Here is a 26,165-nt window from a genome sequence, read left to right on the forward strand (position 1 = left end):
TACTTCTATTGCAGTTATTACCACAAAGGCTCAAAGCCAGCGGAACACACTAGATGAGGCCTGCCTGACTCTTTCTCTCTAAGACTGGTATGGTCCAATGGGCCTAATACTTCTCCGAGCATAGCAACCCAGAGGACCTAGATTTCATTTCCAATCTTGAAAAGGCCCCAACTGTCCCTAAATCCAGATGATTCTTCTTACTGGAAGACCTCTCCTAAATTAACAGGGCATACTCTTCCACTTTGTGGGGACCTCCCATACTATTCAGGAAGCCCTGGCAGGAGTAAACTTGATGTTACCCCGCAAAAGAGACATGTAACCAGACCCCCAGATTTTATAGTACCAAGGCGGCTCACAACACCAACCAAGGCCAGCCTTCAGGTGCCAAGCCCTGTAACCACCTTGCAGAGCGACTTTCCCACCTCCTGGTTCTGGAGCTCCCATGCCAAATCTGTCAGGAAAGCAATGTCTAGGACATTTCAAATAGCAGGGGGTCTTGCACTGGCAGCTCCACCAGTGGGGGTGCCCAACGATTTTATAATGGGACAACCCTGAAGTAAGCTCCTCTCATTAAAACAAGTGATTACCTCACTATCGAGCCCAAACCTAATGTTCCAGACACCTTTAAGGAGTCCCAAGACTCTGTCTTTCCCAAACAACTTCCCTGACCTATAGGCTTGGCAGTCTCCCAGGGAATTACCCCAAGGACCTGGCAGTTCCTTTAAGCTTGTCACGCCTACACAATTGGCCATCTCAACTCCAGTGGCCCACAGGGACAAAGTCAGATAACCAGACATTCTTGGCTCTATTAGACACAGGAGCCCAAGTCGCAGTGATTCTAAACTCAGGCGTGGATATCATGCATTCCTTTGCAAGGTGCACCTCTGCCAACCCAGTGGAGCTCACTGAGATCTGCTCAACTAGCAGTGGAGTCCATCCTTGTAGTTCTGCTCTGAGCCAGGTCTCTAGTATCTACAGTTGACCTGAACAACACAGAAATGCAAAACTGGTACAGCCACTTTGGAAGACAATTTGGCAGTTTCTTAGAAAACTAAACATATTCTTACCATATGATTCAGCAACTATACCCCTTGGTATTTACCCAAATGAGTTGAAAATGTACAGCCACCCAAAAGCCTGCACACAGATGTGAACGCAGCTTTAGTCATAACCACTAGAACTGGAAGCAACCCAGGATATCCTTCAGTAGGTGACTGGACAGACCATGCTCCATCCATACAATGGAATGTTATTCAGAGCTAAAAAGAAATGAGCTGTAGAGCCATGAAAAGAAATGGAGAATATTTAAATTCACAGCACTTGGTAAACAAGCGACTCTAAAAAGACATCATACTACATGATTCCAAATTTATGATGTCCTGGAAACGGTAAAACTGGTCACAGTAAGAAGGTGAGTGGTTTCTAAGGGTTTGGAGTCAAGGAAGAGAAATGAGTAAAGGCAGCACAGAGGATTTTTAGGTTAGTGAAATTACTCTGTATGATATTTTCATGGTGGCTACATGTCATTTGACATTTGTTCAAACCTGCAGAATGTACATCATCAAGAGGAAACCTTAATGGACTTTGGGTGATAATGACGTGTTGATGTAGGTTCATCAATGGTAACAAACAAAAGGGTAACAAACGTCCCCCTCTGGTTGGAGGATGTTGGTAGTGGGGGAGGCTCAGTCACATGTAGGGGGCAGGGAGCACACGGGAAATCTCTGTATCTTCTGCTCAGTTTTGCTCCAAACTTAAAACTGCTCTAAAAAATAAAGTTTACTTTTAAAAAGAAGCCAAAAAATAGAACCTGTATAGGAAAAGCACAACACCCTGAAGAGTTCAATACAAATTTCAAGGAAACAGCCTGTCGAATACAAACTGGAATGTTTTTCTCTACTCTCTGCTTGGCAAAACTTTACATATCTTTCAAGCTCCAAGTCAAATACTACTTTCTGAAATGATGTCTTCCCCAGGTTCCCAGCACACTTAGTCACTCACTCACTGCCATCACAGGGCCAACCTCACGATATATGAGAGTTCTCCAAATTCAGAGGGTGTCAGGATCCCCTGGGGGAGCTTGTTAAAACAGATTTCTTGCCCCTGCCAAGATTTGATTTGGAGACTGATTCCAGAGGTGATAAATTTCTATTTCTAACATCCTCTCAGATGATGCTGATGGTCTGCGGACGACGCTTGAGAGCAGCACAGTAGGTTCTACATGTGGCTAGCTCCTGTTAACACTGAAAGATGAGCAGGCTATCTCATCCAGCACATGGTAGGTACTGAATAAACATCTTACTCTTTTTTGCTTCTTTTTATCAGCCTCTTCCTGTAAGTCTTGAAGGGCCTTTTGCACAAGCTTCATGTTCAAGTCCTGCTCTTCTCTGTATTCCTGCTGAATATACTCTATCTTCTCCAGGAGGGCTTTTTGCAAAGCAGCCCTAATTTCCTGTTTTGTCTTCTGTTTCTTTAGCTTAGCCTGTTCATTCTCAAGTTTCACCTGTGCTTTGTCATTTTCCTAAGGTAAAACACAATAATGAAGATGATGTATCAGTACAGTTGGACAAAACAAATAAGTTAATGCATTTCACTTAAGAGATTGAGAATTGAGGGTTTCTTGGAGATATACGCATCTGAATTTAGAGGGACTATGAGATAGAAAACTTGCCTTTTCATTGCTGAGTTAGCAACACAACCCTTTGCTCTGTGTATGATTCTGAAATAAACGGTTGTGGAGTTCAAAATGCAGAAAAGTATAGAGAGAAATGACTTTCAATCCTAGTACCCATCACCCACTACCACCCATTACTAAGCAGCAAGAGAAGCCCCAAACTGGAAATGTGCCATTAGCTACATATACTAAATGAAATCATACACATTTTTTTTCTTTAAAAGTACTCCCTCATTCCTCTCATTTTTTTTTTTTTTATCTTTTTGACCCTCTGGGCTGACTTAATTGCCTGGCCAACAGGCAGCTTTCACTGGGGCACCAATGCTGTCGGGCATTGTGGGTTGGTTAGAAAATCTGGGTATGGTATAAACTAAAGCATTAATCCTTCTGCCAGAGGCAGCTGAACAGTCAGTCCTGGAGGGATAAGTACTTGTCCAGGTGGGACAAGAAAGGATGTGGCAATAGTGAGGATGGTATACAATTCCCGATGTGATTTATCCAAGACTCACAATAGCCACGATCACCATGATCACTGGTTTGTGAAAGGACAGTTATAGGCTAGACTTTCCTATTAATGCCACGAACAGTAAATCCTGAATTGTGAGAGTTAAATGAAAATGTGAAATTCCTCTGCCATCTCTAAGGAAAAACAATGGCTATCAAAAATGAAAGCCCGTGGAAGAGCACATTTTTTTAAAAGTAAGGCTGACTAGGATCCCTGGGTGGTTCAGTGGTTTGGTGCCTGCCTTTGGCCCAGGGCGTGATCCTGGAGTCCCAGGATCAAGTCCCATGTCCAGCTCCTTGCATGGAGACTGCTTCTCCCTCAGCCTGTGTCTCTGCCTCTCATGAATAAATGAATAGAATCTTAAAAAAAAAAAAAAAAAAAGTAAGGCTGACTACACTAGGAGGAAGCAACCAGCTAAATCCCCTGACTATGAGACATGGGAGAGATGGAATGGGACAAGGGAGAAGTGTTCAAGATTAACAGACCTAGGAGCAGTTTGCCGCATCTTGGTTTCTCCAGGTTAGTTCTGACTGTGCGCCTGCTGTGCTGATATAATGAACCTAACGTATCCCTTTCCACCTCAGTTGTGCCCTGATTTGAATAAGAAACAGTCACCCTTTCTAAAGAGACTATAAGAACCATGTTTGGATTCTGATATAAATATCAAATAATTCAGATAATGATAGAAATATGATGCTGATTTTAGATGATGAAACGGAATCACAGTTAATTTTTTTAGGTCTGACATTGGCATGTGTAAGAAAATATCCTTAATCATGTCAGGAGGTGGGGGGGGTGGGTAGATGGGTTTGTTGTACTCTCAACTCTGTGCATTTGAAAATGTTCATAATAAAACATTAAAAAGGCTGGCATTTATACGACGTCAAAATCACAAAATAATAACGATAAAGAATATATCAGTGGCTGCCAGGAGTTAGGGTAGAGGGAAGTTATTAATTACAAAGGAGAAGCTTCAAAGGAGTTTCTTTGGATAATGGAACAGTTCTGCATCCTGATTTTGGTAGTGGTTATTAAAATCTATACATGTAGGGATCCCTGGGTGGCGCAGCGGTTTGGCGCCTGCCTTTGGCCCAGGGCGCGATCCTGGAGACCCGGGGTCGAATCCCACATCGGGCTCCCGGTGCATGGAGCCTGCTTCTCCCTCTGCCTGTGTCTCTGCCTCTCTCTCTCTCTGTAACTATCATAAATAAATAAAAATTTAAAAATAAATAAATAAATAAAATCTATACATGTGATAAAATTTCACAGAACTGTACATCTTCCCCCAAGGACCACATGTAAAAACTGGTGACATCCAAAGATTTTACTATATTTAAATAAAGAATAACTTTAATTGAAGGTATTATACCAATGTTAATTTCCTAGTTTGTTTTGTTTTGTTTTCAAATGAACTTATTTTTGCATGTTTATTTTGTATTCTGCAATTTTCCTGAATGTGTTAATTAGATTGAACAGTTTTGGAGTGCGGTCTGTAGAATTTTTTCTGTATAAAATCTTATCATCTGCAAATAAAATTTTACTTATTCCTTTCTAATTCAGATGACTTTTATTCTGTCTCTTACCTAAGTGCTCTGGTTAGGACTTCCAGAGTGGTGACAGTGAGTACCCTTGTTTTTTTCCTGATTTTATTATTTTTTTAAGATTTTATTTATTTATTCATGAGAGACACAGAAAGAGAGAGGCAGAGACATAGGCAGAGGGAGAAACAGGCTCCATGCGGGAAGCCTGATGTGGGACTCGATCCTGGTACTCCAGGACCATGCCCTGAGTTGAAGGCAGATGTGCTTAACTGCTGAGCCACCCAGGTGTCCCTTTTCCTGATTTTAGACAAAAAGCTTAAAACCTTTCCCACTGAGCATGATGTTAGCTATGGGTTTGTCATTCATGTGTTGTAACTATGTTGAGATACCTCCTTCTATACCGAATTTATTGATAATTTTTAACATGATTGGCTTCTGAATTTTTTCAAATGTTTTTCTGCATCTATTGAGATAATCATACAATTTTTGTTAATTTCTTGGTATTTATAGTTTATAAATCTATAAATATAATAAATACAAAATGTTACATATATGTGTGTGTATATATACATATTTGTTATATGTATTATATATGTGTGTATATATATACATATTTGTTATATGTATGTATATGTTATATATATGTATAGATATATTTGGTTACATAAGGGTATACAGGAACTCTACTATTTTTGCAACTTGTGAGTCTAAACTTGTTTCCAAAAAATTTTCAAAAAATGTTTTGAAAGGAAGGTAGAAAGAGAGCCAGGCATGGTATAATGAAAAGTAAACACTTGGTCTTTATCCCTGTGTCCTGGTACACAGCTTCTAAAAACCCTTGAGCTCTCTCAAGTGGTAAGACTATCTTGTATCCTCATGTGATGACTGATGGCTGTAGGCTCTACATAACTTCAGGGCAGGGCTGGTGACCAGAAAGACTGGACCATATGATTAGAGGGTTGAAACTTTCAGTTCCGGAGGGATCCCTCTACCTCCAGAGAAGAGAGAGGGGCCAGAAATTGAGTTGAATCACCAATGGGCAATGATTTAATTAATCATGCTTATATAATAAAACCTCCATTAAAATGCCAAATGGAGGCAGCAGGGTGGCTCGGTGGTTGAGCGTCTGCCTTCGGCTCCCGGGATCCTGGGATCGAGTCCCACATTGGGCTCCCCTCAGGGAGCCTGCTTCTCCCTCTGCCTGTGTCTCTGTCTCTCTGTGTGTCTCTCATGAATAAATAAACAAAATCTTTAAAAAATAAAATAAACACATGGAGGTATTGGGCACATGGTATGCCCAGAGAGGATGTGCAAGCTGTGTTTACTGTAATGCCCCCCCATACCTTGCCCTATGCATCTCTTCTCTTTGCCTCTTTTACAATAAACAGGTTATAGTAAGTAAAGCACTTTCTTGAGTTGTATGCGTTATTTTAGTGAATTATCAAACTTAGGAGGAGTTATGAACTTCTCATAACTTTTATTGACTTTGTAGCCAATGAAGTGTGGGAACCAATTTGGACAGAAGTGTGGGTAACCTGAGGACCCACCACTTGTGAGGGGCCTCTGGAGTATAGGCAGTCTTGTGGGATGGAGCCTTTAAACCTCTGGAGTTTAATGCTAGCACTGATACTGAGCGTCAGAATTCAAATTGTAGGTCACCTTGTTGGTGTCCATGGAGAATTAGAGAATTGGTTGGTGTGAGAAAAAAAAAAAAACAACAAAACACCACACATTTGGTGTCAGATGTGCTGTGGGTAAAAACGGCTCACTACGTATCTTACAACAGAAGGAATCTGGGGCCACCATTTCAATTTTCTTAGAGAAACTAAAATATTTAAGACATGTTCCACTTAAACTTCCAAAAGAGAACAGTCTCAAACCCAGGAAGGTTTTTAGGGTTCTGAAATATCTTACCTTTAGCACTTCTTATGGTTCTAAATTTCAATACTTGGGATTTCCCAGGGAAATATACATTTTTCCTAAATTTGGTGGTATTAACGTTATCAGTTGCTGGAAGCTTTATATTAAAATTGCTACTTTTTTTTAGTGCTTTCATACATTTTCAGTGACAGTTCTAATTTCTCTATAGTAGGGGCAACAACCTTGCTGGAACAAAATGCTTCATTTTGGTGGCTGCAGTGGAAGGGCCAACTCTAGCTGGTGTAAAGCACTTGACATAGGATTTAATCCATATCAGAGAATGAGGGGATGTTGCCAAATTACCACTAGCTCTCCATGGTACTGCCTATGATTATCACATTTCATACTCACAACAAAGACAAGTGGCGTTTGCCTTATTTTTTAGATAAAGACACCAGGTCACAGTAGTGAAGTAATTTGCCCCCTGCAATAGGATGGCACTGTTGGCTGGACTTGGCCTTGGAATCTAAGACTCTGACCAAGGTCTGTTGCCCTGTGAACGAGCCAGGCCATGAGGCAAAGTGCATGCTAGCAGGCCTGCAAACTGTGTACTATAACCAATAAGTGGATCATCCCGTGACAAGCATTATAAAAGACCCACCACAAAGCGCGCCTCCTCCTCCTTCAGCTGCTGCTCGGCCTGCCTTTGTGCTCTAATGTTGGTGATCTGGGCATTCAGCCCCAGGCGTGTATTCTCCACTAGCTCTTTCTGCCTCCTCGCTTCTTCCACTTCTCGCTTTTCCTTGGCTAATCGGTCTTCCTCCCAGAGCTTTGAGAACATCTCCTCTTCCACCAGTTTCTGCCTTTTCAGCTCTTCATTAAAAGCTATCTGTGCTTTCCGCTCCTCGCACACCTTCTTCTGATGGATACAAAACAATTTGGTTCGGAGCTCCTCACAGCGTTCCCTGAAAGGAGAATTTTTAAAAGGCAAAATCCAGCCTTTTGTGAGACATTGCTCTCTTCTAGGCACACACCTGCACAGTCAGACACTGAAGGCAGAGAAGTAAAAGGACTGGATGTAGGACACCAGAGCTGAGAGAACATGTGAGGGCCAGCGGGAAGGCAGGCATCATGACATCACAGACAAAACACAGGCACTGGAAGTCAGGCCCAAAAGGCTTTGAAACTGAGATCTGACATTTCTGTGTGACCCTGAGATCAAAAGCTCGACCTATCTGAGCCAGTTTCTTTATCTGCAAAACAAGTCTCTCCTTCAAGGTTCTGGTAAGGATCAGAGAAAATGGATGAAAATATCTGGTAAATAATAGAAGCTAAATAAATGGTAACTATTATTAATACTGTAGAGGAACTAGAAGAGGCATGGGTCCCTGTAACAGACAAGTAAATTGAGGCTTTGGTAGGAAAAGGCCCCACATGCCAAGGAAAAAGCTAAGGGTCAGCATATCATGGTGAAGCTGCCCCAATGCCCCTGGATTCCTGGTGGAATCCCTGCCAGAGCTGAGAAAATAGCTCAAATGCTGCCTTTTCACACCTAGGCTTATGCCACCATTCCAGAAGAGATGCTCTTTCAGTAAGTCTTTAGACCTCATCCTTTTTTTCAGTCTTAGTGATTCAAATTTCCTCAAATGTTCTTCCTTGTTTTTAATTTAAGGGCTGTGATATTCAATACTGTTTATACTTTAGAATTACTTAGGGGTATCTTTATAATCCTACTCCTCACTTCTTCCCTCCACTACTCCCAGACCAAACTTGTTCAATCAGAATATCTGGAGGCAGGATCCAGGCATCTGTATTTTTTTTTTTTTTTTTTTTTTTTTTTTTGGAGTGCCTCAGAAACTTCTGGCTCTTTTAGATAAAGAGCCAGAAGTTTGAGAACCTCGGATTCAAAGCAACATTAAGTCTTCTTGGTTTCATCAAATTCGGCACCAAGAAGCTGAAATTTGAGAATGGTCTTAGTAAAGAACTTCAAAGAATTTTAGCTTCTAAGGCTTAATAAAAAGGTTGATGTCTAAAATTGCAAGAGTGGTCAAAACCACAGAAATTGACATTTATCAAATACTGTTGAGTATTGTTCAATGTTTGATGAGGACTAGTCTTGTTTTCCTAACTAAAAGGGGACTCTCTGTGAGGGCTGGGACTCAGGAACATATTTCAATAAATATATTCCCCACAGTACCTACCCAATGTCCGTTAAATAATTGTTGGTTAAATTGATACATAATCATGCTTATTAGCAAAATAATGATAACTGGCAGTTATCTAGATTCTGTGGAAAGCTCAAAAAGATTACAGAAGCTGAAATTGCTATGTTATCAAAAAAACAAAACACTTTAACATTGAAAAATGAATTCATCTATATAAAATTCATCAGTGACAGTCTATCAGAGAATTGGCCATGACAACTAATTAAAGTCCTTCCCAATCCTATGACTTATACTCCAGAAAAGTTACTCAATTAATGAAACTCTGAAGCCTAAGAATAACAAGTATGTCTTATGATATTTTTGCTTTAAAAAAAAAACCATTCTAATTACAAAACTAATACATGCAGAAAAACTGGAAAATATAGAAAAGTATGAGGACACTAAAGATATGCTTAATCCCTCTACCCAGACATAACAGCTTGTAGCATGTTAGTGTATTTCTTTCCAGTCTTGTGTATGTGCATTTTTACTAGAATTGGGGTCTTTCTGTATATCTATATACCTATACTGGTATCTCCTTATATCTTAATTTTTCCACCTTACACTATTTGGGGAATGTTTCTTCATGGAGTCTTCTTAAAATAACCTCAAAACTTTGCTATAATTTAGTAAGCTATGGAATAGAGGCTGGAACCTATAAATATACCAATTTATTGAAATATTTCCTTATTTGATGAACATATAGGTTACTTCTGATTTTTACTATAACGTTGCAATGAATACATCTAAATGTAGCTCCTTCTGCTTATCTCTGATGATTTCCTCAAGGTAATTTAATTCCCTTCTTTAATATAAAATGTGTACAAAACTGCTGTAAGGCACTTGATGATGGCTGTTGCCGAGAAAGCCTGAATTAACATTATATGAAGGTACCCATATCAAGCATTTCTTTAGATCAGTAGATCTTCAAACTTCTTTATGTATCCTTTTCAGTAAAAAAACTCTAAGCACTCACAAACAAGTAGGATTATTATTTATAAATTGTATGTAATTATTACTATATTACTATGTCACATAACTTATTAAATATATGCAAAAATAAAAACCAAAGACAGGTGAGATTTAAATAAAAAATATCAAGTATTACCTCCCTGCATCGTAATGATTCACCTATTCACTTAACCTTGAGAACACCTGATTCAGGGAGTTCACTTTCATCTACAGATAGATAGTGTATTTATCTATTTTGATGATAATAATCATTGATAAGAGGAAAGCTTTTTGTTTGTGAATATTTTACAAAATACTTTCACAGTAAAATCTTATTTTATCCTCACATGTGCGTCTTATAACTAGAGTAGCATTAACCCCATTTTAGAGTTATAGCAATTGAAACCCAGGGAACCTTAGCATCTTCCCAAACCACACAGCCAGTAGCTGTAATATTATTAGCAACAGTTACTGAATGCTTATTATTTGCCAGGCACTATTCCAAGCACTTGACAGGCATGAACTCTTGTAATCTTCATAACAACCAATGTTTCAACATCACAGCAAATTCATTCTTATTATTATTATCCCCAGTTTACAGATAAAACAGAATCACAGAGCAGTTAAGCATCTTGGGTAAGTTCATACATTTCCTATGTGCTAGAGCTGGGACTGAAGACCTGGCAGTCCGGCCCTGGAATTTGGGTTCTTTGGTACTTCATTATATCACCTTTTAGTAATTAACAGAGGCAAGACAACCCTCAAGTGTTCTGACAACACATCCTAGGATATTCATTTAATAAAAACACCCCAAAACAAAACAATGCCAAAAAATGCCTACATTAATCTGGAATCTAATCACTAACTGTATATAAATATAGGACACTTAAAAACAAATTCCATGATGTATCAAAAGTATGATCCATAAAAGAAATATTGATAAACTGAATTTCCTCAAACCTAAAAACTTTCTCTGTGAAAGACCGTTAATAGGATTTAAAACAAAAAAAACAAAACAAAACAAAACTACAGACTAAAAAGAAAAAATATTTTCAAACCACATATCCTACACAAAGAACTCACATCTAAAATATATAAAGAACTCTAAAAACAATAGCTAATCCAATTAGAAAATAGGGAAAAGTAAGAGACATTTCACCAAAGAGGATATGCAGATAGCAAATAAGCACATAAAACGTTATTCAACATCACCAGCCTTTAGGGAAATGCCAGTTAAGACCATAATGAGATACCACTACATACCTCTGTTCTAACAGTGACAATATAAAAATCTGGCAAGAATATGGAAAAATTCAGTCTTTTATACATTGCTGGTACAACTGTAAAATGGTACAGCCACACTGGAAAACACTTTGGCAGTTTCTTTAAAAATTAAACATACATAGAAAGACCCAGCAATAGCATAGGACAATAATCCTAGAGAAATGAAAATTTATGGCCACATAAGCTATATACAAATGTTCATATTAGATTTATTTATAATAGCTAAAAACTAGAAACAACCAAAATGTCCTTCAATAGTGAATAATTTGCACAAAAACCTAAGTACATTCATACAAGGGACTACAAAGGACAAACTATTGATACACGCAGCAATTTGGATGGACCTCAAAAACACAATGTTGAGTGAAAAAGGCTAATCTCAAAAGCTCACATATTGTGTGATTCCATGTATGTAATATTCTTGAAAATGGCAAAATGATGGGGAAGAGAGTAATGGTTGCCAGAGGTTGGGAGTGATGGGCATGAGAGGGGTGGGTGTGACTATAAAGGGATGGCATGAGGGAGATCTTTGTGGCAATGAAATTGTGGTGGTAAGTTACATGGATCTACATATATGATAAAATGGCAGAACTGTGCACACACATTGTACCACTGTCCATTTTCTTCATATTGTACTGTAAGATATAACCGTGGCGTGATACTGAGATAAGGGTATATAGCACCTCTGTACTATCTTGACAATTTCTGTGAATATATGATTACTTTAAAATTACAAAAAAAGAGAGAAATCATTGGCTATCTTGTCATTATTATTCATTTCATTTAGTTACTAATGAAAATAATTTTCTTGTTTAGAGGAATGGGAACACTAGAAATGACCCATTCCAGACATCAAATATTTTAGGCACCTAACAGAAATGAATGCACATGTCCACCAAAGGATATGTACAAGCATGTTCATAGCAGCTATATTCATAAGAGTCTCAAACCAGAAATAAGTGAAATGCTTATCATCTGGGAAATGAATAAACTGTAGCATATTCATAGAGCGGAATACAAAAAGGAGGAGGAGACAGTAGAAGAGAAGAAGGAGCAGTGATTTCATCTTGCTCTATATATTAAAACTCCAGTTATATTTTTTATAATGGGACCTGATTATTTATTCATTCATTCATTCATTCATTCATTCATTCATTCATTCATTTTTAAAGATTTTATTTATGTATGCATGAGAGACCCACAGAGAAAGAGGCAGAGACACAGGCAGAGGGAGAAGCAGGCTCCATGCAGAAGCCCGATGTGGGACTCAATCCCGGGACTCAAGGACCACGCCCTGGGCCGAAGGCAGGCGCTAAACCGCTGAGCCACCCAGGGATCCCCTGATTATTTCTTTATTTAATGCTAAACTAGTACCATTTTTTAAAAGATTATTTATTTATTTGTTTGTTTGTTTGTTTGTTTATTTGAGAGAGAGAGCCTGCAAGTGGGGGGAGTGGCAAAGGGAGAGAGAGGGAGAATCCTCAAGCAGACTCTGTGCTGAGCACAGAGCCCAACACAGGACTCAATCCCAGGACCCTGAGATCATAACCTAAACTGAAACCAAGAGTTGGACACTTGACCGACTGAGCCACCCAGATTCCCCTGTGGGGCCTGATTTAGCATCTTTGATCAAAATTTAACCCTTACCCTTCATTCTCATAAAGAATTAAAACTATGTATGATGCTCTGTATTGAAGAGTTGGCAGTATTACATTAAAAACACTAAAAACAATTTGTTTTCAGATGAATTATAATGCTGTAGGATATAACTGTTTTTATAAAAGGCTAACAAGTTACCTAACTAGCAAGTTATACAACTTCTCTATAAAGCTGTATACTCAGTTATACAAGATTTGTCTATAAAATCTGGAAAATGTTACCAAATTAATAGGTATTTAAAGAATACAAACCACTTTTAAACCTCATTTTTCTTACTGTGTTGAGCAACATTTACCAGGGAGTGGAAAATATGTGAATGATCATTGAAATTCACTTGCTGGTGTCCCCTTTGTCCTTCCCTGCATCTTCTCCTCCAGTAGCCAGTAGGAAGTGTCCAAGTCCTACCAAGGTCAGGGGTGAGGCTCTATTTTACATAGGCTAGAAAATCTAAGTCTATTTCTGTCTTCATTACTACAAACTTTAAGGCTCGGGAAAATTATTATCTGTGGAACTCAAGTTACCCATTTGCTAGATGAGGACACTGACGAGTCCCTTCTGGCCATATGCATTACTACTATGGTTTGCTTCACCGCCCTCCTTCAGCAGTTCCCCAAGTTCTGGGACTTGCCATTCCCTCCAGTGTAAGCAGTTTAATTTACTTTGTTAGCTCAGCTGTATCTGCAATTTGTATGCACTATTCACTGAAATAGATTCTTGTCCTCTGGGCCTCTACTAGGAGGATTTAAGGCAGTCTATATGATTAATAGCAACTTCCTGGTACAGAGAGAGGAGGTGGCAAAACTTTTGCCTCTGAAACCATATTTTGACCCTCTGCATGCCTGGTTTTGCTGCTTTCTCACATCTATTCACCTTTGTATTTCTTATCTACTCAGATTTTGCATGCTGTAAAAAATGAACTCCTGCATTCTTTCTGAATTGTGCTAGACTTTAACTTGGGGTTTATATTTACTTTGTTACTTTGTTATACCACTTTCTTCCAGAATCCAGAGTAACATGATACACAACCTGCTGTGCTCACATTTGGTGACCTGATAGCCTAAGTGACATTCATTTTTTTCTGTTAAGCCAATCAATCTATTATTTAATCATAGAATCTGGCACAAAGTAGGAGCTCAGAAATATTTATTTAACTATTGAATGATAATGGCTATGATTTGAGCATTTCCAAGTAACACTTAAACTCTAAAAATCCCTTCTGAAGATAAAAATCTTAATCAGTTACTCTAAAATTAAGAGACTGATAAAATGGATAATCTGGAGCATTTGATGGGTCATATCATGTGATCATCACTACATTAAGAGACATGAATGAAAAGAGGGAGCAAAATGAACACGCAAACCTGAAATCTATAATAGTAATTCTGGACGCTCACACACTCTTAGAAGGCATTATTAGAGGCAATGAAAATATAACTGAGGAATTACATATATAATGAAATCATAAATATGGAAATGTAGCCTTGCTCTAAGAAGGAATATAATAAACTGAGACTTTTTAAGTATACCTTTGCTTTAGAGGTAAGAAATCACTCACAGTTTATGAAATTAAAAGCCTTTGCCAAGCTCTTCATGATATAAAATAAATCATGTCAGATCACCCTTAGGTACTTCCATGCAAATCTTCCCTCTGTAAGGACAGGGTATTGGACTTAACTGAGGGTATAGGCTCAGAGTATCCCAAGATGGAAAAGGCAAGACAAAAAGGGCTGATGGAGACAACCACAGAATTGGACTGAGGGTAGTAAAGACTGAGGATCTGAAAACTGAGAGTCACTGTAGGTCTGGGTCAGGAAGTAGATCAAAAGTTAAGGTGATCAGACTCCAAGGACCAAGAGACCAGGCGGGGAAACAACAAATAACGAGGAACCAAGCACACATTCTGCACAGGTAGAGATGACAGCACTAGGCGGAAAACTCAACTCTACCAAAGATGTCCTGGGACAGGAACTTCCTGCCAATAGCAAGTCTGAGGTTAATGTCTAAAATTCAATAACAGAATCTCACTTGGTACTTCTATCCTAACTGGGAGACAAGCACAGACCATTAGAGTATGGTACTTACACAAACTCAGTACCTGCATGAGTGGACATGAGCAATGTGGTGGACTAGAAGTTTCCTACCATTTCTCCCCTATAGACCACCAATTTTGATGATTGGCCATGGATGAGAGTACCTTTGTGGGAGTCCAGAAGTCCAGTAGAGAAGTTACGGCACACTACTAGAGCCAAAAGTTCAATAATAGACACATCAAAGAGAGTAAAAACAGCTTCATTTTATCCATGTCATCCCTCTGCCAAGGTGGCAGAACTCAGTACCAAGAGAGATGCCCCTCAGGCCATGATTTCTCTCACTAGAGAAAGTGAAAGCATGTAAGTAAGCATTTAGACTTCCCCCAAGTAGCCCTCTTCTTTCTTGCCCCAAAATACTGAGGTGCATGGCTGAGGGGTTAGAAGAGGTGGGGAGCACAGCAACCAGGGCCCAGAAAGCATCAAGAGATGTGGAGCCTCCTAACTGCCACATGGACTCCGCCAGAAAGCCCACCCATGAACTACTGGGGACATCTTGCCTACAGACCCACGAACACCCCATTACTCCATGGCTCACCCTCTGTGGCCAGGTCCTTTCATGTGCTCCACTGGATAGTGAGTGTGAGCCTTTGCAGATGGGTAGCTAGCATACATAGAAAGCCAGCCCAACTCTGTGAGACTGGGAGAAGGTACACAAATTTGAGCATTTCAGGGTAACATACTAGGGAAAACAAATGAGAGTCTCTTAGTATCTGGCCTGGCTTTTCAGGATTGAGAGAAGGTATTCAATCTTAAGAATCCTCTCCCTGAAAAAACCAAACAAGCAAACAAACAAACAAGAAGTGAAGCACAGGCACATATGTTAAAAGGTCTGAGAAAGCCTCAGAATCCCTAGCTGAGCTGCCTGATGAAGGTATTTATCTCCAGAAGCAATCCAATAAAGACTGGAGGCAGTAACTCCTTCAAATGTGAAGAGAGCAACATAAGACTTCAAGGAACACAAAATCAAGAAAACATGATGTCACCGAAGCAAGTCAATAATTTTCTAGTTATCAATCCTAAAGACAAAGAATTCAAAATAATTGTTCTAAAGAAGCTCAGTGAGTTTCAAGAGAACAGAGACAGACAATTCAACAAAATCAGGAAAATTCATGAACAAAATGAGAGTTTCAACAGAGAGATAGAAATCATAAAAAAATAACCAAACAGAAATTCTGGAGCTAAAGATCATGTTGGGGGATGCCTGGGTGGCTCAGTCGTTGAGCATCTGCCTTTGGCTCAGGTTGTGATCCTAGGGTCCTGGGATTGAGTCCAGCATCAGGCTCCCCATAGGGAGCCTGCTTCTCCCTCTCTCTCTGCCTATGTCTCTGCCTCTCTCTGTGTATCTCATGAATAAAGAAAAAACACAATATGTGAAATGAAAAATGCAGAGAGGACATCAACACCAGATTTGATCAAGTAGAATAAAAAAATCTAAGAACTGGGACCCCTGGGTGGCGCTGCGGTTTAGCGCCTGCCTTTGGCCCAGGGCGCGATCCTGGAGACCCGGGATCGAACCCCACGTTGGGCTCCCGGTGCATGGAGCCTGCTTCTCCCTCTGCCTGTGTCTCTGCCTCTCTCTCTCTCTCTGTGTGACTATCATAAATAAATAAAAATTAAAAAAAAAAAATCTAAGAACTCAAAAATATGAAATTTGAAAGTATCCAGAGTAGATAAGCAGAGAAAAGCATTCTCCAGGATATATCATATGCTAGGTCACAAAAAATGTCTTAACAAATTTAAAAAGATTGAAATCTTATTATCTTTTCTGACCACAATGGTATAGAACTGGAAATTAATAGCAGGAAAAAAGCTGGAAAACTAACAAATAATGTGGAAACTAAAAAACATACTTCTGAACTACCAATGGGTCAAAGAAGAAATCAAAAGGGAAATTGAAAATATCTTGAAACAAATGAAAATGGAAACAGAACATACCAGACTTATGGGATGTGGCAAAAGCAGTTTTAAGAGGGACTTTTACAGGGGGATCCCTGGGTGGCTCAGTGGTTTAGCGCCTGCCTTCGGCCCATGGCGTAATCCTGGAGTCCCGGGACTGAGTCCCGCATCGGGCTCCCTGCATGGAGCCTGCTTCTCCCTCTGCCTGTGTCTTTGCCCCTCTCTCTCTGTGTCTCTCATGAATAAATAAAAAAAAAATCTTTTTTTTTAAAGAGGGATTTTTATAGCAATAAACACCTATATTAAGAAAAAAGAAAAAACTCGAAAAAATGACCTAACTTCAGTTCAAGGAACTAGAAAAAGAACAAACTATGCCTAAAGTTAGCAGAAGGAAAGAACAAAGATCAAAGCAGAAATAAATAAAATAGAGACTAGTAATATGAGAGGAAAGATCAACGAAACTAACTGGTTTTTTGAAAAAATTAACAAAATTGACAAACCTGTAGCTGGACTAAGAAAGAGGAGAGATGACTCAAATAAATAAAATCAGAAATGAAAGAGGAGACATTACAACTGATACTTCAAAACCACAAAGGATCATAAAGGGCTACTATGAACAATTATAAGCCAACAAATTAGCCTGGGAGAAATGGATAGATTCCTAGACACATATTAACCTATCAAGACTGAATTATGAAGAAATACAAAATCTGAAAAGACTAATAATGAATCAGGAGATTGAATCACTAATAAAAAAATTTCCCAATAAAGAAAATCCCAGGACTAGATGGCTTCATTGGTGAATTCTACCAAACATTTAAGGAATAATTAATACTAATCCCTCTCAAAAGCTTCCAAAAAATTGAAGATGAGAAAATACTTCCAAATGCATTTTATGAGGCCAACATTATCCTCCCACCAGAGCCAGGCAAGGACGCTATGAGAAAAGGAAATAACAGGCCAATATCCCTGATGAATATACCTGTAAAAATTCTTAACAAAATACTAGTAAACCAAATTTAACAGCACTTTAAAAGGATCATATACCATGATCAAGTGGAATTTATCCCTGGGAGGCAGAGATGGTTCAATATACACAAATCAATAAACGTGATGCACCACATTAACTAAATGAAGAATAAAATTATAGGATCATGGCAATAGATACAGAAAAAAAGAATCTCACAAAATTCAACATACTTTCATGATAAAAACTCTCAACAAACTAGGTGCAGAAGGAATGTAGCTCAACACAATAAAGACACATATGCTCAAAGGTAGGAAGTTGAAGGCTCTTCCTCTGAAATCAGGAACAAGATAAGGATGCCCATTCTTGTCACTTTTATTCAACATAGTACTGGAGGTCTCAGCTAGAGCAATTAAGCAAGAAAAAGAGATAGAAAGCAGCCAAAATGGAAAAGAAGTAAAACTATCTGCACATGACATGATCTTGTATATAGAAAACCCTAAAAACTCCACCAAAAAAACTGTTAGAACTAATCAATAAGTTCAGTAAAATTGCAGGATATGAAAGCAACATATAGAAATCAGTTGCATTTCTATACACTAAAAATGAACTATCTGAAAGAGAAATTAAGATAGCAACCCCATTTGTAAAAAGCATTAGGAACAATGAAATATTTAGGAAAAAATTTAACCAAGGAGGTTAAAGATTAATACACTGAAAACTACAGGACACTGATGAATGAAACTGAAGACAGAATCAATAAATGGAAAGATAGCATTTGTCTTTGGATTGAAAGAATCAATATTGTTAAAATGTCCATACCACGCAGTGATCTACACAGTCAATGCAATCTCCACCAAAGTTCCAATAGAATTTTTCACAGAAATAGAAAAAAAAATCCTAAAACTCAGATGGAACCACAAAAGAGCCAAAGCAATCTTGATTAAAAAAAACAACAAAGTGGGCAGCCAGGGTGGCTCAGCGGTTTAGCAGCGCCTTCAGCCCAGGACGTGATCCTGGAGACCCGGGATCAAGACCCACGTCAGGCTCCCTGCATGGAGCCTGCTTCTCCCTTTGCCTGTGCCTCTGCCTCTCTCTCTCTCTCTCTCTCTCTCTCTCTCTCTCTCTCACTCTGTCTGTGTGTGTGTCTCTCATGAATAAATAGATAAAATCTTAAAAACAACAACAACAACAACAACAACAACAAAGCGTGAAGCATCACACACTTGATTTCAAACTATATTACAAAGTTAATTAAAACAGTATAGTACTGGCATAAAAATAGATACATAGATCAAAGAAACAGAATAGAGGGCCCAGAAATAAATTCATACTTATGTAATCAACTAATCTTTTACAGTAAGGCAAAGAACACGAAGTGAAGAAAAATAGTCTCTTCAATAAGTAATCTTGGGAAAACATAATCCCCATGAAAAAAAATGAAATTGGACTATTATATATACCATTCATAAAAGCTAATTCAAAATGGATTAAAGACTTAAACATAAAACCAGAAAATATAAAACACATAAGCAAAAACAGGTAAAAATCTCTGACATTGGTTTTGACATGATTTTTTGGATATGATACCAAAATAAACAAGTAGGACTACATCAAACTAAAAAGTTCTGCACAGGGATCCCTGGGTGGCACAGCGGTTTAGCACCTGCCTTTGGCCCAGGGCGCGATCCTGGAGACCCGTTGGGCTCCCGGTGCATGGAGCCTGCTTCTCCCTCTGCCTATGTCTCTGCCTCTCTCTCTCTCTCTGTGTGACTATCATAATAAATAAAAATTTAAAAAAAATTTAAAAAGAGATAAGTGATCCCTTGGCAGGCTTCTAAATCTTTAAAAAATAAAAAAAATAAAAATAAAAATAAAAGTTCTGCACACACAAAAAAAGTTCTGCACAGTAAAGGAAACAACAAAGTGAAAAGGTAATAATGGGATATTTTCAAACTATGTATCTGTTAAGCAGTTAATACCTAAAATATTTAAGTAACTCATACAGCCCAGTTGCCCCCCAAAATCTGATTTTAAAATGAGCAAAGTACCTGAATAGACATTTTTCCAGAGAAGAGAGACAAATGGCCAACAAGTACATGAAAACATACTTGGTCACTAATCATCAGGGAAATGCAAATCAGTATCACAATGAGGTACTACCTCATACTTGCTAGGATAGCTATTATCAAAATGACAGGAGATGACAATCATTAGGAAAGATGTAGAGAAAAGGAAACCTTTGTACACTGTTCATGAGATTGTAAGTTGGTATAACTATTATGAAAAACAGTATGAAGATTCCTAAAAAAACAAAAATAGAACTACCATATGATCCTACAATCCCACTTCTGGGCATATATTCAAAGGAAATGAAATCAGTATCTCGATATCTGCAATATAATATTCATTGCAGCATTATTCAAAATAGTCAAGATACAGAAACATTCTAAACATCTAGTGATATGTGATAGGATAAAAAAACATGTGATATATATATATGATATATATATACACAATATATGTATGTACATATGCATCTATATACACATACATGCATGTGTAAGTGAATATATACACATATGTGTGTGTGCACGTGTTGGTGTGTGAAATGGAATATTACTCGATATAAAAATGAAAGAAATCCCGCCACTTAAGACAACATGGATAAACCTGGAGAACACTATACTAAGTGGGTTAAGCCAGACAGACAAAAGACAAATACTGTATTCTCATTTAATTTAAAGAAAAAAAAGTTAAATGTGTAGAAACAGAGTAGAATGGTGGTTCCCAGGGACTGGGGATGGGAAAAATGAGATGTTGGCCAAAGGACACAAACTTTCAGTTATAAGACAAATAAGTAAGTTCTGGGAATCTAATGTACAGTATGGTGACTATAGACAATAAGACTATTACATATTTAAAATGTGCTAATACAGTAAGTCCTAAGCATTCTCACTATACTACAACAGCAAACCCTCAGTGCCTGCATTATCCAATGATGTGTATAATTACAAGACTCAGAGGCACAACTACCATGAATACCACCTTAAGGCCATACTTTTCCATAAATTAGAATTCCTAAATCATTTTTTTTTTTTGCACCAACTTCAGTTTCTGTGTTTTTCTGATATAATTACCTGAATTGCTGGTCTAGTTTTTCAGCCACAAGATCCTGTCTCTCCTTTTCTTTCTTCTCTTTCAATAATCTTGTTTTATCTCTCATTTTATCTTTTTTCTCTTCAATTGTTTCTTCTTTCAACTGCATCTCAGTAAAATACCCACTTTCTTCTGATGCTAAAAGTTCACGTAGCCTGAAAGAATTACAAAAAAATTAAAACTGTCATGCCACCTAGACCATTTTTCTAATTGGTTTTTATTTATTTGATTACCAAAGCACATGCTTAATCATAAATTTTGTAAGGAAAATCTCATTGCAGTCTTCTATAAAACAAGACTAGTCCTCATTTAAAGCAATAGAGAATGACATGTGCCATATTTTATTTGATCTTGTACAAATTAGATCTATAACATACATCTTCAACAAAAGAACACAAACAAATTTTCATTAAAGTAACAGTACTAAATACATTCTTTTGCTTCCTATCAAATGTGGGTTATCACAAGTGAAAATCCAACAAGCAGTAGCTATTAATTTGGTAAAGCTATGAATATCTCAGCCATGATCTATAAAATTACTATAAAAATTCACTTGATTTTTGGTCAATCTCCCATTTGGGTTTTGGGAATGTTTTATAGTCCAAAGCACTAGGTTTGTGAATCTTACTTATTTCGTCTTTCTTCAGTGTTGATAATAAAACCTTGCATGGCATCCTTGATTCTTGCTTTCACAAGACTGTCCACAAACTTGCGATCATTGTGCTGGTCCCAGTCAACTTTCAAGCGATCTCGCTCCTTTGACTTAATGGAAGCCAAAATAGCATGATGTTTCTGATGGCTGTGTTGGATTCTTCCCAGATGTTGCTCAGCCCCTTGAACTTTGGGAGGCTTGGCTCTCTGAAAACAAATACTTATCACTTAAAATTGATCCAAAATCGATAGCATACTTTCAATTAATCATTACCTCCACCAACACTAAATCAAATTGGATGTATGAAAGTAATACATTCTGCTACAACTGCAAAGAGCTTAAGTGACTAAGGTTTAACATGTTTGAGTCTTTGAGCCTATACATAAGATGTCATCAAATCAATCTCAAATATTTCTTAAGTGCCATTTGAATAAAAGTTCACAGAGTTATAAAGTTAAAATTTTGAACAGGGCTCTAGATTATCTAGACAAACTCAAACATGAAGTGATTTGTCCAAGGTGCTTCAAATAGGGTGAACCTGGATAGAGCAAGAATTAGAGGTCTTCTAATTCCTGACCTTCATCTCGCCCCCCCCCCCCCCCCACTATCCCACATTGTTTCTCAGGGATAGACAACATAGCGTCAAAATACTTTTCAACTAGAGGAGGCTACTATCTCTAACTATGTAGGATATATATCACAACTCATATAATGAGTTGTGACAATAAAAAGACCTTCTACTAAGAAGGAAGGGAGGGAGGGAAGGGGAAAAAAGGAAAAGGAAAATGGGGGAAAAACTGATAGTAAAGCTTTCTTATTTCTCTTGTGCTCAGTTTAATGCAAGAATAGTGCTCCTGACATTTTGGGGTAACTTGAATTTCTACATTTCTCTTTACACAAAATTCCACTAAAAAGTTGGAAACACACTATTTTAAATACATATTGATACATTTCATAAAGTCATGTAGACAATCTCTTTCTCATTTCTGTATTCCTAGCATTGAGCATAATGCCTCACCACTGTTGCTTCTCAATGTAAAGAATAGGAGAAAAGATGGGAGGGAGGGAGGAAAGGAAGGAGGGAGGAAAGGAGGAAACATTTTGGGGCAGGCTTGATGCAATTTCTGCTCCTCCTGGCGCCATCATGAAATCCAATGTCTTGAGCTTTGTATTTTCAGCCAGTTTTATCAAGTCAACCTCAGGTGAATAGTGAGACTCCAGGATGCTGAATTGCAAGTAACAAAATTCTTAACTCATATGGCAGAAAGTCAATAGTCACAGAACACTACTGTCAGGATTACCAAAATACTAGTGTTAAAGTCTTGGTAAAGGAGTCTTCTGGGAAAAGAAAACAAACATTTGCAGATAACTTGATGAAAAGATTCAGGGTTCAAGGTACACACATACAGGTACCTAGATTTAGTTGAACAAAATAACACATGGCTGAGCTGGGTTGGAGAGAGATGATGTTGGGGATTATATTATGGTTGGGAGTTGATCCATTATCAGAATTATTTAGAGCCTAGAGCCACTCAATTAACAAACTATTCTTCTCTAATAGGTATGGCATTTTATGAATGCAGATTCAGTAATAATAAAGTAGAAAAAGGTCACAACTACACCTTGTTCAGGATTCAGGCTTCCAGTAGACATATGGGCTGAGAACCAAGCACCAAGGTCATCAAGAATCAATTGTATTGAGCTGTCAGAGCAGAAACCTGGTTCTGAGGTACATTTTGACTGAAAAGATGAATGAATGGAGGTGAAGGATGGTGAGAAACCCTGAGCAGTAGTCAGGGATCAGGAAGCCCTTCAAGGCTTGGGGTATCCTGTATAGGACTCTGTGGTCAGGAAGGGCCCAGTGTCTGGAGGAGTAAGATAGGATCTAGAGTTCCCTAACAACAAGGTGATACCAATCCATGCATAGATAGTCTTAGCATTACTCAAAATCCACAGCTTAACAGAAATAAAATGTAAAACAGATCTATAGTTTAACATTTTCTAGTAGCTGCATTTTAGAAAGCAAAAAGAAACAGGAAGTTAATTTTAATAATATATTTTATTTAACCAATATATTCAAAATATTGTCATTTCAACATGTGACTCTAGGCACATTTCAAGTGCTCAAAAGCCATGTATGGCTAGTGGCTACCATATTGGACACTGCAACTCTAAACCATGCTAAAGGCAGGAGAACATAGAATTTAATCATTACCTTGTGTTTACAAGGTCACTGAAGGCTCTGTCACTGTAACATGTTAAATTACAGTTTCTAAAGAGAGTTTATAGTTTATCTTAAAGAACAATGTTTTACAGTCTAGGTTTGATTCTGGCCTCTATCCATTACATCTGTGTGATTTTGAACAGGGTACTTGATCTCTTTGAATCTGTTTTCTCACCTGTCAAATGAGTAAAATAAATGTGCTCCTAAAAAACTATTTTGAGAATTAAATAATTGGGTCCCTAAGCAGCACTCACCACATAACTGCTTCTTTACTTCTCTGTTACTTCAGACATTACATCATTTATTGCTTTCTCCCATAGGAATTGTTCAGCATCAAGTCTCATCTCTGGTGGCTTTAATTCTTTCCCCACCACAACCCTGCAATCACTAACATCCATGCTTCTTACCACACTCTGACATCAGAGATGCGCAACCCTGACTTTTCCCTTTTCCTCTTTATTCTTCTGTAAGCTCAAAGTATTCAATTAGCCTGCTTCTCTCTCTGGCTTGGTGGTAATTTTTCCCCCTGTTCCTTACTGGTTCCCAAAATGAGTAATGGCACTCGAACAATAAATAGCCCAGCCCCTGGATTCTGTGTTGGGATACAGAACCCAAAGTAGATCAGTTTCTGTCCCTTAGGAAATCTATCTATAATTACCACCTTGAACCCTACAGTCTGCAGAAGCCTCCAATAATCTACTCGTTTCCAGAACCAGAACCTACAGTCCTTGGACCCAGAGAAGAGGAAGCAGGTCTCTAAGTAGACTGAGAATTGCTATTTGCACTGTGGTACGTAATAAAACTGGATCCTTCATTATTCCTAGTATTTCTTCCACAAAGTACCATCACAGACAGTATAGCACATTATTATCTACCACGTTAGCCTTTAATGTTTTTACGCATGAACAAACTGTTTCTGCGATAAGATAATAAGAACAGTAAGGCAGGGATCAGACTTTTAATGAAAAATAAACTTCCCAGGGTCAGTGTATTTACCCCTGTATCTCCCACAGTGCTGAGGACACAGCAGGGGCTCAAGCAATACCCCTATAATTGCCTCGTTACACGTGAAGATTTTCTAGCCTGTAGAAACTAGTTTGCAGGAGCAAAGGAATCTAGGTGCATAGGCCAAGTGTCTGGGGTTCTGAGCAAGACCCATCAGATTGTGAAGCACAAAGCATTCTCCTGGCCTCCTACCACCCACCCCAGCATTAGAGGTAACCAGTTGTCCTCTTGCAGGCCTGCAGGGATACCTCTGTTACAGCTGAGTTGGCACAGGAAGGACACTACAACTGCTCACAACCCCTCACAGTCCAATTCCCCTTCCTCCTATGATTTCCCTGGGAATGCAGGACCAGCGCAAGATCATACAGCTGAATCACCACCAGCCCAGACCTGATTTCCTGCGCCACCCCAGCCAAGCGCCCTTTCTGTGACAGCCACACCACATCACAAGGGGAGAGACCTCCTTCGGGTATCTTGGAGACTGAAAAGTCTCAGTATCCCAAGTGGTGATTCTACAAATGCAGCATCTAAATATAACTGATGCAAGGTGGGGGTGGGAGAGTAGAGGTTAGGGGGTTGAGGAACAAAGTACAGGAGCCAGATGAGTGGTCTTAGCTTTCCCTTTCAAAATTAAACCCCGGGCATCAGGCACCCGCTCCCCTAGAGAGCGCCCCGCGCTGGGGCCAGTTTGGGCTGGGCTGGGCCTGGAGTGCAGGGAGAGGCAGAAAGCGGTAGGGTCCCGCACACACAGCCCGCGCTTACCACGATCACCACTTTGGGAGTGGGGCCCTTAACCTCCCGCTGTACGATGCCAAATCGCTGGCTGTACATTTTGAGTCCCTCGGGATGGGGGCGGCGTCCGCCAGTTTCCCAACCGTGGAGACCTGCGGGGGCCAGCTTCCGCAATGCAGACGTCTGGTTGCCATGGTGCACCCTGCAGGGTGAGGGGCAGGTGGGAGGGGCCGAAGTCGGTCCCGTCACCATGGTGACCACAGACGCTGGTGCTCGTAACTTCCTCCCAGAGCGGAGGAGCTGAGTCTGCGCGGTCCTCACCCCGCCCTTGGCCAGGCCTCCGGCGACCTTGCTCCCTTCCTCTAGAGTTCATCAGAATAGCAGAAATAAGCCTCCTTAACCCGAGGTGAAGGCGAAGATCTAATTACATTCCAACTGACTGCTATTATATCCTGAAATCGGCCTAAAAGTATGAGAAAAGTTAGTGGATCTTCTGCGGGAAGGTTACATTTTGCGGCCATTTCTAGGTGAATCTTGATGATGGTAATAATCATCACAGGACAAACCACCTTATACTTGTGTTCTTTACAGTAACTTGCAAGGTATTTCCACACATAAAACCTTTGGACCTCACAAATATCTTAGAGGGTTGGTTGATGCAGCAGGCATTATTATCCTCATTTTCCAGCTAAAACAAGGCCTGGAGAGCCTGTCTTATCAGCCCACCCAAATCAGTAATGATAAATCTATTACAAATAAAAT

At 39.0% G+C, this 26,165-nt stretch overlaps 1 protein-coding gene across 1 annotated transcript in view; it reads right to left on the reverse strand.

Annotated features, from left to right (window-relative positions):
* CFAP53 (cilia and flagella associated protein 53) overlaps window positions 1–25,829 on the reverse strand; it is a 36,708-nt gene extending 10,879 nt beyond the window's left edge. The window contains exons 1-5 of the mRNA XM_077899859.1: window positions 25,434–25,829; window positions 21,419–21,648; window positions 20,772–20,945; window positions 7,242–7,545; window positions 2,303–2,521 (exon numbers count right to left, since the gene is read on the reverse strand). Coding sequence (XP_077755985.1) covers window positions 2,303–2,521; window positions 7,242–7,545; window positions 20,772–20,945; window positions 21,419–21,648; window positions 25,434–25,655 — 1,149 coding nt within the window. The 5' untranslated portion in view covers window positions 25,656–25,829. The remainder of the gene's footprint in view (window positions 1–2,302; window positions 2,522–7,241; window positions 7,546–20,771; window positions 20,946–21,418; window positions 21,649–25,433) is intronic.
* Window positions 25,830–26,165: the final 336 nt, after the last annotated feature.

The sequence above is a fragment of the Canis aureus genome, chromosome 6 (assembly GCF_053574225.1).
Source record: "Canis aureus isolate CA01 chromosome 6, VMU_Caureus_v.1.0, whole genome shotgun sequence".
Classification (NCBI taxonomy): Eukaryota; Metazoa; Chordata; class Mammalia; order Carnivora; family Canidae; genus Canis; species Canis aureus.